Source organism: Rhincodon typus, chromosome 11 (assembly GCF_021869965.1).
Source record: "Rhincodon typus isolate 14 chromosome 11, sRhiTyp1.1, whole genome shotgun sequence".
In the NCBI taxonomy this organism is placed as follows: domain Eukaryota; kingdom Metazoa; phylum Chordata; class Chondrichthyes; order Orectolobiformes; family Rhincodontidae; genus Rhincodon; species Rhincodon typus.
This window is the reverse complement of record NC_063342.1, coordinates 60,234,858-60,248,189: the sequence shown is the minus strand read 5'-3', so window position 1 is coordinate 60,248,189 and position 13,332 is coordinate 60,234,858. Positions and strand designations below refer to the sequence as shown.

The window sequence follows — 13,332 nt, the reverse complement described above, 5'->3', positions numbered from 1 at the left end:
AAACGTCAGCTTTCCTGCTCCTCTGATGCTGCTTGACCTGCTTTGTTCATCCAGCTCTACACCTTGTTATCTCAGATTCTCCAGCATCTGCAGTTCCTCCTATGCCTAGATATGAACTTTAACTATGGTACCTGTCTGGCTGCAGACCAAGTGTGAAAGTGGGATGAGGCTGGGTGACCCATTTTTCAGTTTGTGCAGAAACAATGGGCCAAAATGGTCTCTTCTGTACTGCAATTTTCACAAAATTCTAAATTGTATTATAAAAACGTGCTTTGGAAATGTTCTTTTTCATAAACTACTGTTTTAAAACAATCATCTTGATGAAAAACAGGCACAATCTCAACAGAATATTCAAAAATTTTTCAAAAATTCAAAAAGTCCAGGAATTGTCATTCATCAGTTGCCAGATCAAAAACATTTTATGTGTAGTTAATGGAATTAGGATTTCTCCCCCACAACATTTTTTTCAATTATACTTCACGCAGCCAAACTTTTACCCCCACATAAACGAAACAAATCACAACTATCTTAACTGAGGCTGTTATTGTTCTGTTACATATTTGTTCTATGTATCACACTATAGATCAGTTTCCTCTCACCTCTCCCACAATCCGACAAGAAACAAATGACCAAAAAAAATTCTTTGTTACCTTGTCCTTCTTGTCTTGTCGAGCATAGGGAAAACAAGGAATAACTGCAGTGACTCGAGATGATGATGCAAACTTGCAGGCATTGATCATGATTAACAGCTCTATCAAATTATCATTGATTTCCCCACAGCCACTTTGGATTATGTATACATCTTCTCCTCTGACACTCTCCCCAATTTCCACACTGCAGAACAAAACAAAATGGATGAATCACTACTTTTGGAAAGATCCACAGAGAGATTAAAAACACTATTCATATTCCAGGTAAGTGCTGCTGAGTCGTTAGTGTTTTGTCAGATATTTGGATTAAAAAAGGCAGTTTAAAACAAGGTAAAGTAGAGCAGGTGACTTTCTACAATTTGTGCTAAGTGTTATACCAATGTGATCTGGCTGCCCTGGGAACTGGCACTCAGGTCACATTCTATTAAAACCCAAATGTCAGTTTTCACACGTGATTCAGTTGGTCTTCTGGGAATCCTTGAAATGACTTCCAGCAGCAAGATCAACTGCAGTGATGAAGATTTCAGGCAAAGTTTCCAGCGTCCTTAAACTTGTAGATATGCAATGAAAGAAAGTGAAACAGCAGCCAATGCAAACAGAATGGAAAAAAATTGTTCTGTTGGCCAGACAGAATGCTGGCAGGAGCATGTTTAAGTCAAAGAGCCGCTATATGCACAAATTTAAGGACGCTGGAAACTTTGCCTGGAATCTTCATCGCTGGAGTTGATCTTGCTGCTGGAAGTCATTTCAAGGATTCCCAGAAGACCAAATGAATCAATTTTCAGCGAATGCTTGTCTTTACAACTCAAGTGAAACAAGGAGAAGGAAACCTCTTGGAAGCTAGGAGTAACTTTAGACTGAATCCTGCAAAGAGCTCAATTCTGTGGAAAGCACAGTATGAAGGCAGTTTTGGGGAGGAGCTGGGGTAGTAGTTTTGACGTGTTAGGAAGCAAGTAGAGGATGGGTGAGAATATATTTTCTGTTGTTTTGTGCATCAGTTAAAAATCAGACCTGGGCAAGATTCCCCAATTTGTTACGGCTCCAGACACAATACTGCAAACTCTTTAGATACTGAGGGAGGGGGCAACAAACTAGTTCCCATTTTCATAATGCAGAATTTTTGAGAGATCCTCAAATTGATCCCCTGGCATTTAAATAGCTTTTATGAATTGGTCTCTGTGGGGATGATAATGCTATCTATAAACAAAATAGCTTGTTACATAACCACTGCCATTTGAGATGTTTATGCTAACAGATATCTAGATCAGAATAAACAACCTGAATTTAATGCTCAAAGATGGGATCCTTCTGCACTTTGTGATTTTGTTAACATTACAAAATGTTGCAAGGATGAGGAATATCTTCACTGCAAGTACATGCCAGGGCTGAAAAAAGAAAGTTACAACTCTGCCTAATACTAAAACTGTCTCAAAAGGAACACCAAACAGCTGAAGTCCACATCTTTTGAATGAAGTAACTTAGCTCTAACAGCTACTATGAAGGATGTTTCCCAGCATTCTATGAATAGGATATAATAAATATGTTACATTGCTTCATATAGTATATTCAATCAACAGAACTTCTGTTAAGATTTTCCAATGACTGAGGATTCTTCGTGACACATCAAACCATATATTAACTTATAGAGCACTTTTGCTCTGGTGGAAAAGAAATAAAAAGCGGAGTCTAAGGACTTTTGCATCACTTGGTCACTAAACCAAGATGATTTTAAAAATCTATAATGCACTTTTCAACATTAGTACATTTTTTAAAAAAATCAACAGAAAGCCACTCAGTAATTACAAGTTAAACAGATTCAGTGCAGTAAAAATGACTTATTCAGCAACTCAAATTCTCAGGTGTAAGTACACTTAATCCAACAAAGAGAAATGGACAGGGGAGGGAATACGGTCAGGTGCTCCAAACCCAATTATAATCAATTAGCATCATATAATCAAGTACCTTTAACAAAAGGAAGTATCCCAAAGCACTTCGCAGGAGGATTACAAAACAAAGTGTGATGTTGAGGCCCACAAAGAGAAAATGGCCTGGAGCTTGCTGAAAGAGGTACGTTTTAAGGAGTATCTTCAAAGTGGAAAAGTACAGAGGCCAAAGGTTGTCAGCGGGGTATTCCGGAGCTTGAAGCCTACCAACTGAAGGTGCAGTAATTAAAATCGGAGATGGAGAAGAAGCTAGAATTGAGTGCAGATATCTTAGAGGGCTGAGAAGCTTTTTTTTTGGGGGGGGGGGGGGGGGGGTGATGGCAAAAGGCAAGGGAAACAGTACAGAGACAGCAGAGGAATGACCACAAAGGGATTTGAAAGTAAAGATAGCATTTTAAAGCCAAGACATCACTTAATCATGATCAAATGTAGGTCAGTGAGCACAAGGGTAATAGGCAAATGGGACTTGCTGCGAGTTAAGACATGGCCAGTACAGTTTTAGATAACTTCAAATCTGTAAATGGTAAAAGCTCAGCCAGACGTGCATTGGAATAGCAGAGAGAAGTAATAAAGGCATGAATGAAACTGTCAGTTGCAGACATGTTGAAACAGAACACAAGTCAGGCCATGTGAAAGATTTAATTGTAGAACAGATAGAAGATCAAAAGCTCACCTGGAGATGAAATATGACACCAAAGATACAAACAAACTGATTAGGGTCAGATTATTGCCTGGAAAATTAATGGAGTCTATAGCTAGGGAACAGAGTTTGGGATTTAAGTTACAAACACACACACAAAGTTTGAGTTCAGTTACAGAATGGAAGGGACATGGCATCATTGCAATGATACCACAAAACTTAATGACTTTCAAAGAAGGAATGCTATTTTGGGAAGACTGTTTTCTTTTCTGTCTTGTATTTTTCCAGTTGCAGTTATAGAATTAATAATCAAAACGGAAAAAAGAAACAATAAAGCTCCTCCTGTATATTTCTATACTTTCTAAATGTCTGAAAATGAGCACACGCAGGGTAACACTTGTAGGTTAACTGCTCTTTAGGAGGATGACCAATGACACGATGGGTTAAATAGCCTTCTCTGTACTGTAATAATTCTATGATGCTGCATCAATGTTCTGCAGAAATAGCAATGCAACATTCACAAAAGCAACAATCCCAGGGAGAATTTCATTAACAGTGAAACGTTAGCTCAAACTAAATGGGGCCTTGCCAACTAATGTTTCCAGTTGACCAACTTGGCATGCCCAAAGAGGCAACAGATTTCTATGAATTTTTCAACATTCTATTATGGGATGTGGGCAGTGCCAGTATTTGATGCCCATCCCTAACTGCTTTTGAACTGCTCGGTCTATTAGACTCAAAAGCCAAAAGTACATTAGTGAATCATTTGTCCTTTTTACAATCAAATTAACATTTTTTTTCCAGATGTTACTGAATGCAGATTTCATTACATTTCTTCAGTAAGATTTGAACATATGTCTCCAGAACATTGTCCAAGGGTAATGATATTACCAGTCCAATGATATTACCACTACTCCACTATGTTCCCTTGTTTTCCACACCATAAACGTGGGTAATCAAATGATTTGACTCTCCACATCGTTCACCTTTCTTCAGAACTGGTTTGATGCAGGCCTATTTTACACTTTGAAAATCAGAGGCTTATGTTACATTAGTCACCATACAACGCTATTATATGTTTACATAAATATCACAAATCAATGACTCCTGTCATAACCTGACAACCAAAGCAGCAATAACTGAAGAATAAAAATGTAAATTGTTCTTGCATCATGATAGAATTAGAATAAAAGAGTATGTATGCTGTCAGAAGTAACCAAAGTCAGAGTATCCTTCAAAGGTGAGATTTGAACATTCCCACCATGAACTTACGCCTCCGCCATACCTCAAGCTGCAAGTTTCTTTTCAACAAAAACAAAACAAAACCAGAACAAGCTGGAGAAATCAAATCTCTCAGTCAGCTTCTTTTGGTGAAATTTTGCAGCGCACTCAAAGTTACAAAGCTTGGTTTTAATTACATGGTTGAATCATTACACTGTAAATGGAACAAATTCATAGTTGGTATTCGGTCAGAACTTTCCCTTTTCACGAGTTCAACTTAAATCACTGATCAGTTTTACATGCGTTCAATCATTCTAATTTGGCTCTTAAAAAAAAATATCCATTCAGAGAAATTCAGTTCTGGAACCTAATCTTTACTATTCATATCCATGTAAAACATGCACACTACCCAGGACATGACATAACCTAGCCAATATAAGATGTAGGTTGATGTCAATCACAAATTTGCAGAGATATGTAAACCATAATCTTTGAATTACCTAAGCCCAGTCAATCTGTCCTATTTATGATACTTAAAGTCAATGAGATGAGCCTGGAGAGAGACCCTTTGGTCTAACTCGCCCATGCTGACCAGCTATCCTAGATAAATCTAGTCCCATTTGCCAGCATTTGGCCCATATCCCTCTAAACTCTACCTTTCCATGTACCCATCCAGATGCATTTTAAATGTTGCAATCGTACCAGCCTCCCACTTCCTTTGGCAGCTCATTCCATACATGTACCACTGTGAAAAAGTTGCCCCTAAGGTCCCTTTTACACCTTTCCCTCCTCACCTTAAACCTGTGCCTCCCAGCTTTGGCCTCCCCAACTCCAGGGAAACAACCTTCTCTATTTACCCTATCCATATCCCTCAATTTTATAAACCTCCAAGGTCACCCCTTAGCCTTCGACGCTCCAGGGAAAATAGCCCCAGCCTATTCAGCCTCTCCTGATAGCTCAAACACTTCAACCCTGGCAACATCCTTGTAAATCTTTTCTGAACCCTTTCAAGTTTCACAACATCTTTCCTGTAGCAGGGTGACCCGAATTGCACACAGTATTCCAAAAGTGGCCTAACCAAAACCCTGTACAGCCGCAACATGACCTCCCAACTCCTACACCCAATGCACTGTCCAATAAAGGCAAGCATACCAAATGCCTTCTTCACTATCCTGTCTACCTGCAACTCCACTTTCAAGGAACTGTGAACCTGCACTCCAAGGTTATTTATTACCAATGATGTTTCCATTTTGTGGGTCAGAGATCTGGAAAGGATTTATTGGAATGGATTTATCAGAACTGTCGCTTTAATGCCACAATCTATTAGGAGTGAAAACATATATATGGGAGCATGGAATTTTATAGGATTTTCACTTTCCAAGTAAGCCAAATACCAATGTAGACCATATAAAACAGGAAACTTGACCACCCAGTTTTATAACATTATCATGACAGTGCAGCTGTCATTTAAAAGCAGAATACCATGTTTACATCACAAACACAACAGCCCTATAACTGAATCTCCAACTTTGTACAATCTTGTATACTTAGTCCTCATCCACTAAGTTGTTACCCATGAATCCGCATACTCAGAAGGTTGGATCCAGAACCCATTCTCCTTTGACCATATTGTCCAGTTCAGTCTGTCTTGGCAAACTAATTGCAGTCCTTCATGGTATATCGGAGGAGTACATACGAGTGGTATCGTGTTTTTTGTTAACCACGGGAAGTCCTTGGCCCCATCCCTCACAGATAACAAGGATTGAGCATAGACATAAAATGTAGAGTTCACCCATTATACCAATGCACTGTGCTGCATTCTAACTGTCCAAGCTCAATAATTTGTACCCAGTAACTAAGATCAGTAACTGCTCACCAACCAGATGTAGTCAAGGAGTACAAATTAAGCAATGTTACTTAATCATAGCATTTAGTGGCACCTCCATTGTTCACAGCATTTCTTTTGCAGCTGTTGGACTGAGAAAATCATGTAAATTGTAGCCTTTCCACTTCTGTAAGTAAAGGGTGTGCAGTCAAACAAGGGCAACATGAACAAATCTTCTTCACACTGTGATCAGGAAGGAGATGCTTCAATAGTTTGTCACAGACACTACAGTTACCCTTGTTCCTTTTCAGTGTCACAAACCTTGCGAAATATTTAGGATATGGCCTCCTCCCTCCAGAGACAGAGAGGTTTGTGCAGGTTTCCCATGCATGATAAGTTCAGGCAGTATTACATTCACACCTGGACCTTTGCCCACAGCAAGTCAGTAGCTTTGCTAAGCACCTCCACTGAGAATTTGGTACCCAGCTGTGCCATGACATGCTTTATGTAGAGTCGATAGCTTCCTTGAAGGAGTTCACAAAGTAAAACTCAAGGTGGTGTTCCACCATCCTTCCAACTGTTTATGGCATTTGGTGACAGCCTCCCCTTATCTTTATTTTTGATAGCCATTTTCTTTGCTGATGAACCTGTTAACTTTGATTTCTTCTGACATTTCCTGGGTTGAAAGGTACCTGGTTATTCTGGCAATGTTTTAACCAGCATTCTTGGGGCACCACGTAATAGTCTGTTCACCTTACCTTAAGTGGCCTAATGCAGAGTCATCTTGCATGGATCTCTCAATTAATTGAGAGTGTATTGCTTGGCTTTCACGACAGGTTCCATCAAAGTGTGTTAGCCTAGAAACATTTACATTTTTCAGACTAACAAGTCCCACATCAATCACAGCTATTTTGCACACATTATTGACCAGCTGCACACTGACTGTCAAGCTTGTGCAAATGCTCTTAACCAAGATTTGGCAATGTCTTTCTTTTTATTGGTCCAGTGCTATGGATTTGATTCACTTGTTGAGCAGAAAGTCTAAGCTCCAAACACCTACTGAAGCAGATGGGCCACACGTTGTCAGTGCCCAACTAGTTTGACACTGCCCAATTTGAGTTGGACAATGGCTGACCAGTGGGACATAATGGACCCGGTCACCACTGGAGACAGTACATAACACTCAGATTTGGTGTCCAAGTCTACTCCCTTAGCCTTCAACTCTCTCCAAGCTTTCAGAAGGTTGGCAAACTCTGGTTCACAAATGCCAAGATACGTGTTCACGTATCTGTAGCTTGGACATTATAAATTGGGGCCAAATGTTTGGAGTTCCTCTTGAGCTTTAGCCTGAGGCCACAAGAGATCCAATTTCTCTGTAATGTCATGAGAAGACAGCTGCTGATGGAGAGGTTATTTACTAACAGGGAAAGACTTGATAATTGGCTCTCTTCCTATTGCTACTGTGCATAGACTAAAATTAGGACAACTAGCACATCAAAGCTCGAAGTATGCTATCTCTCCTTAGTCACACACCATATACATCACTGGATGCACATTGACCAATACTTACCCTTCAACTAACATTAAAATTGACCTGGTCATTTCTGTCAATGATATTTGTGGGATGTTGTGCAAAATGGCTCTCACCTTTCTCCAAGTTGTAACATCACTTCAGACATGCTGAGGTTGTCAAAGATACCGCAAATACAAAAGATCCAACATCTACATATGGCACACATCCTTCACACATCTGACGTCAAACTTACGTATTGAGCCTTATTAAAAAATCAGGTCTGATTAACTGCTTTGTTTGCATTTTGCTTCAAAGCTTTAACCAAATATAATCACGAATATAGCTCTCTCAGTACAATAAACAACACTGATTCAAACTGTGAATAAAGAGATAGAAGAAATCCAAGAGCAATAACAGGAGAAAATTTGCCTACAAAAGATGTTAGAAGGTTGAATTGCGGGTTTCTATTATAGGAGGACATGGGTCTGAGCAGTAGAGATGCATTTAAGTTGAGCAGAAGCCAAAGTGCTTGAGGGAAAAAAGGACTGAAAGGTTTTGTTGAAAGCATGAGATGAAAGGGTGAGAGAAGACACGTGGAACTTAAACACCAACAATGACTTGCTTGTGCTGAACTATCTATGTTGGACTATACAGTATTTTTATGCTTCCAGTGACATATTCATACTCAATTTACATTTACCTCCAGTGGAACATAACAATGAGTCAAAATAATAAAAAGAACATTTCTCAAGTGGATCAGTCAGATTTCCATAAAGACAGACAATCCTGGACCAATTAAAAGTCAAAGTAAATCTCATTTATCCAAATAATAAGAGACAAACGTTACGTGATTCAGGGCATTTGGGCGAAAGAAACTAAAACTAGTCCTATTAAACAGAAGTTGGAAACAAAAGCCTGAACACATGTCGCATGCCAAATGATACTTTAGCAGCTAACACAAGAAACATTTATGGATTATAATTTACTTACATGTTACAGTAAAAGCTTACAAAACATACAGGTCACACCTGAACAGAATAAAATTGAAACACTGAAGATAGTTTAATATTGTACACATTGATGTTCTGTCCTTATGGTCATAAAAACTGGTAATGTTCAGTTTTCACAAAATCAGCCTCTGGTAGCAAATAGTTGCATTAGTTTGCACACTTTGACCGAAATTCATCGACTTTCAATCAATAACATAAGAAATCCCTCTGTCAATATGAAAATCAGTGCATAATCATATTTCAAAAGACTGCTTTACTGCAATTTTGTATGATACTATGCTAATCATAATTAAATCCCACTGATTATAATTGTCAAAATTAAATGCCAGCATACTAATAACCAAATACCCAGGAAAACAGATCAACAACTAAATTCTCACTTACTACGTTTAAAAGCCATTTAGTAGAAATTGTTCACTCAATTTTGATTGTTTTAAGAGAAGATCTCAAAAAAAAATGATAATAAAATCTCAGATTCGTATTTCAGATCCTCAGGATGCTCGGACTCAGCCAACGACTTCCATGCAAATGCCATCACTGTCGTGTTATGGAATCAGAAAAAGCGGACTATTTATTTCCAAGGTCCAACAAATAGCAAAATTACAAATAATCAGTTAACATGTTGGGAGATTTTGGTCGAGAGATAAATGCTGACGATGCAACTGGGAGCAGTCCTTGCTCTTTTTAAATTGTATCGTGGAAGTTGCCTTGAATAGTTGGACAGGATCTTGACTTAACAGTTTGTCTCAAAGACAGTACCTCTCAGTCTGCACTAAAGTGTCAGCCTACACTTACTGTCCTAACTGACTCCTAGTTAAGTAATGCCTTGTTTTTAAAATTCTCAACTTTTTTCAAATGCCTTAATGGCCTCACCTTTTCAAATCTCTGAGATATCTGCACTCATCTAATTCTGGCCTCTTTAATGCTCTTCCACTGGTGCCACGGCTTTAGCTACTCGGACGTCAAGCAGATTTCCCTCCCCAAAAATCTCTACCCCTTTCTCATTCTTTAAAAGGTGTTTCTGAAATTTACCTCTGGCCAAGCTTTAAGTCATTTGCTATCATCTCATTATATAATGGACACATGCTGTGTTTTATAATTTCCTTGTGATATTTTATAACATCAAAAGCACTAGTTAAACACTAAAATTCAAGTTACCTGGTACTCTTCCGATCAGGATACTTCTAACAGAATTTCCAATCTTCCCATGACAAAATGTGACAATTGCTCCGAGTACTGTATACAAAATTGTTTTATTTCAATACTACTTGAAACCATCAGAATAAATTACTTATTTATTCATTTTTATTACCAGCTTTGATGATGAACTGAAAACATACAGCTTGAAAGAGAAATGGAAAGGCAAATGGAATTTAGTCCTGAAAAGCACAAGGTGATGCATTTTAGGAGGACTAACAAAGCAAGGGAGTTCACAATGAATGGTATACTCTAAGAAGCACAGATTAGAGGGACCTTGGTGTGCACATCTTTGAAGCTGACAGGACAAGTAGAGAAGGATGTTAAGGCATATGGGGATATCTGGTGGTTATTATGGAGCTGTATAAGACATTAGTTAAGCCACAGATGGAATACTGTGTTCAGTTTTGGTCACTATATGATAGGAACAATGTTATTGCCCTACACAGGGTGCAGAGCAGATTCAGCAAAATGTGCCTATGGAACAACTCAGCTGTGAGGAAAGAATACATTGGCTAGGGATGCTTTCCTTACAGCAGAGGGAGCCAAGGGATCTGATTAAGGATTATAAAATTAAACGGTTGGTGTGTGTGTGTGTACCTGAAAAGGATGGTAGAGGTGGGAATCATTTCAACATTTATGAAGTTAGATGATCACTTGAAATGCCATAGCTATGGGCCAAGTCCTGGAAAATGGGACTAGAGTAAATAAGCGCTTGATGACCAGCACAGACAATGGGCCAGAAGGCTTCCTTCCATGTTGTAACCTTTATGACTGTAAGTGTCGAGAAGCAGCACAAATTGGACAGACTGATGGTCACAACTGTGGTTCAGTAACATCGTACTGAGAGTGCCTCCTGACTAGCAAACCCTTTCAGATATACACAAGTTTCAGAAATACCACCAAGAATTCCTCAAAGCCTACAGTTACGTAGATGAAGGTCATAATACATCACTATATGTAAGATTTTTCAATACTGAACTTTTTCAAAAGAAAATTTAAATTCAGGAATGGCTTCCAGTTTAAACGTAGACTTGAGAAAGTGGGTTAAGGCAGGAACTGGATAGAGGCACAGAACAAAAATAATGGGTGTTAAGTTGTAGCAATAGGTCATTTTTTTTGGAAAGATCGATGCCAAATCACTATTTACCCAGATCATTGTTTGTCTCATGATTTTGAAAGAGCATTAGCTTTCACATGGGCATACAGTGCTATTTTAAACAAAGTTCACTAATCCATGTAACTCTATGAAGTGAGCAAACAATTGGCAACTTAATCCATGCCAGACAAGCCTTAACCTGTCCTTGCAAAACTAAAGGGACCTATAGTCTCAAACACTGGCTGCATTATAGTTTACAAGTCACATCACTAACAGCAACAAGTTCCTTTCTTTAAAGTCACTGAACACTCATCACTAAGTTTTAAATAGAAGGTTAATCATTAATCTCTTATTTCACTTTTCCAGCAGTTTAACATAACTTCAGCTCCTAACCTTATACTCAAATTAGAAACCAGTGAGAAAATTGATAATGATCCTTAACGGAAAAAAAAGCAATTTATAAGTCACCTTTGAGTCCTTTGCCAATCATTTCAAAGCTGCATCATCTGGTTTCTGACTCTTCTATTAATGGGACTAATTGCTTGCATTAATTGTTAGGTTACTCATGATTTTTAAGACTCCTATCAAATCTGCTGTCATCACTTTCCCCGAAGTCACTATGCAACTTTTACTTGAATGTCATGTTCAAACTGCACAGGCTTTTCAAAGACTAATTTAACCAATTCCCAAAACCCATATTGTATGGATCTTTTATTTTAAACTTAATGTTCTAGTACAGATGAGCAAAGTTATTAACCCAGTAGTGTTAAGTTTAGGAAATCAATGCCTCAATTTGAAAGTCCAGGTATTGTTATCTTAAATTATACAGTTTTCCTTCAGTCACATTAGAAATACAATGAAAGATTGTTCTTCCAAACATTCAGAATGACTGTTTGTAAGTAATATGAATTTTGAAATATTAAATTTTATCTTGCTGCACTAATTATATTAGCCATATGAGGTAAATGAATTACAACCCGAACAGTGGGTCAATGTACCAATTAAAGCTTGGCTAAACAATTTTTTATCATACCCTTTCATTTCTCATTATAGAGAGATTTTCCAAAAACATGGTAAAGAGGCGCTATTTAAGTACGGTCTTAACACATGGAGTGAGGCAGGGCGCTCGGGAAAGGAATTCTAAAGTGCATAGGTTACAAACCGCACAGCCTGAAGACTGAACAAGTAGGTAACAAAAATTGACAAACTAATTCATGTCCAAACAACACCCCAGTGATGACAACCCTCATCCACACTTCTTCGTGTAGAGGTGATGGCACTTTGCTGGTACTGTACGTGGTTCCACTACCACCGGTCGCTCTCCAGCAATTCACTTCTGAGCGCTGATCACCATTGCGATGGATCAACAACGTTGCTTGGCAAAACACATCCGGATATGCGCTCGTTTCAGCGGCGCCCTTCACGTTCTCAACCGGACGATCAGGGGAAAGAAGCAGGGCTGACTTACCTCTCCTAACTCACCATCGCAAGGCGAACTCGAGCAATTTTTAAAACATTATTCAAAAGGGCTGAAATACGTCAGCAGCGCTGGCGGGGGTAGTTAAAAAGTGTGTGTGTGTGTGTGAGTGTGTGTGTGAGAGAGAGAGAGAGAGAGAGACAACTCTCTTGCTGTCAGCATCGACCGAGACGGGAAGGTGAATTGAGAGGGGGATTGGCGAGGAGATGCGTACCTGACATGAAGACGCAGGGAAGTGTTCACACATGGCCCAGGACTGATGCTAGTTCATGCTGGGGTCTGACATGGCTTTGAGAGGGACAGAGGATAGGATTTCCATTTCCATTCCCCTTCCCCAGGTCAGGCCGGACCCTCAACCCCGGGCCCCTGCCCCAGGACAAACCGACCAGCTGTGGGGCCTGTGTGCGGGCCCAGACCCTCGGGCCTATACACTCACACAGCCGGGGGACGCCCCGTGCCCGCCCGCCCGCCCGCCCCTGCCGGGATACACTGCCTCCCCCAAAACTCACCATGTCTCCTGGTTACTGAATTTCTTGGTCACCACTTTGCCGAGCTCCAGGCCCAGCCTTTCGGCCACCCGCTGGGACAGGTCCTGGTGCGAGCTGCCGCTGAACAGCACGATGTTCGGCATTTCTGCGGCGGCGGACAGAGCGCGAGGAAGCGAATCAGCGATTCACTGAAAGACAACTTCCACCATCTCACACAACCTCCCCGGGGCTTTTCCCCCCACCTCAACACTGTACAGCCCGACCCGCCC

General features: G+C 39.7%; 1 protein-coding gene across 2 annotated transcripts in view; it reads right to left on the bottom strand.

The window, feature by feature from the left end:
• The window catches only part of LOC109920625 (ribose-phosphate pyrophosphokinase 2), a 34,032-nt gene extending 20,700 nt beyond the window's left edge, over window positions 1-13,332 (bottom strand). The window contains exons 1-2 of one of the 2 annotated variants that reach the window (XM_020520667.2): window positions 13,085-13,332; window positions 651-834 (exon numbers count right to left, since the gene is read on the bottom strand). In XM_020520667.2, the coding sequence (XP_020376256.1) occupies window positions 651-834; window positions 13,085-13,206 (306 nt within the window). In that variant the 5' untranslated portion in view covers window positions 13,207-13,332. Of the gene's footprint in view, window positions 1-650; window positions 835-9,960; window positions 10,039-13,084 lie in introns of those variants that run through there. The other variant, XM_048602574.1, reaches the window with a different exon arrangement.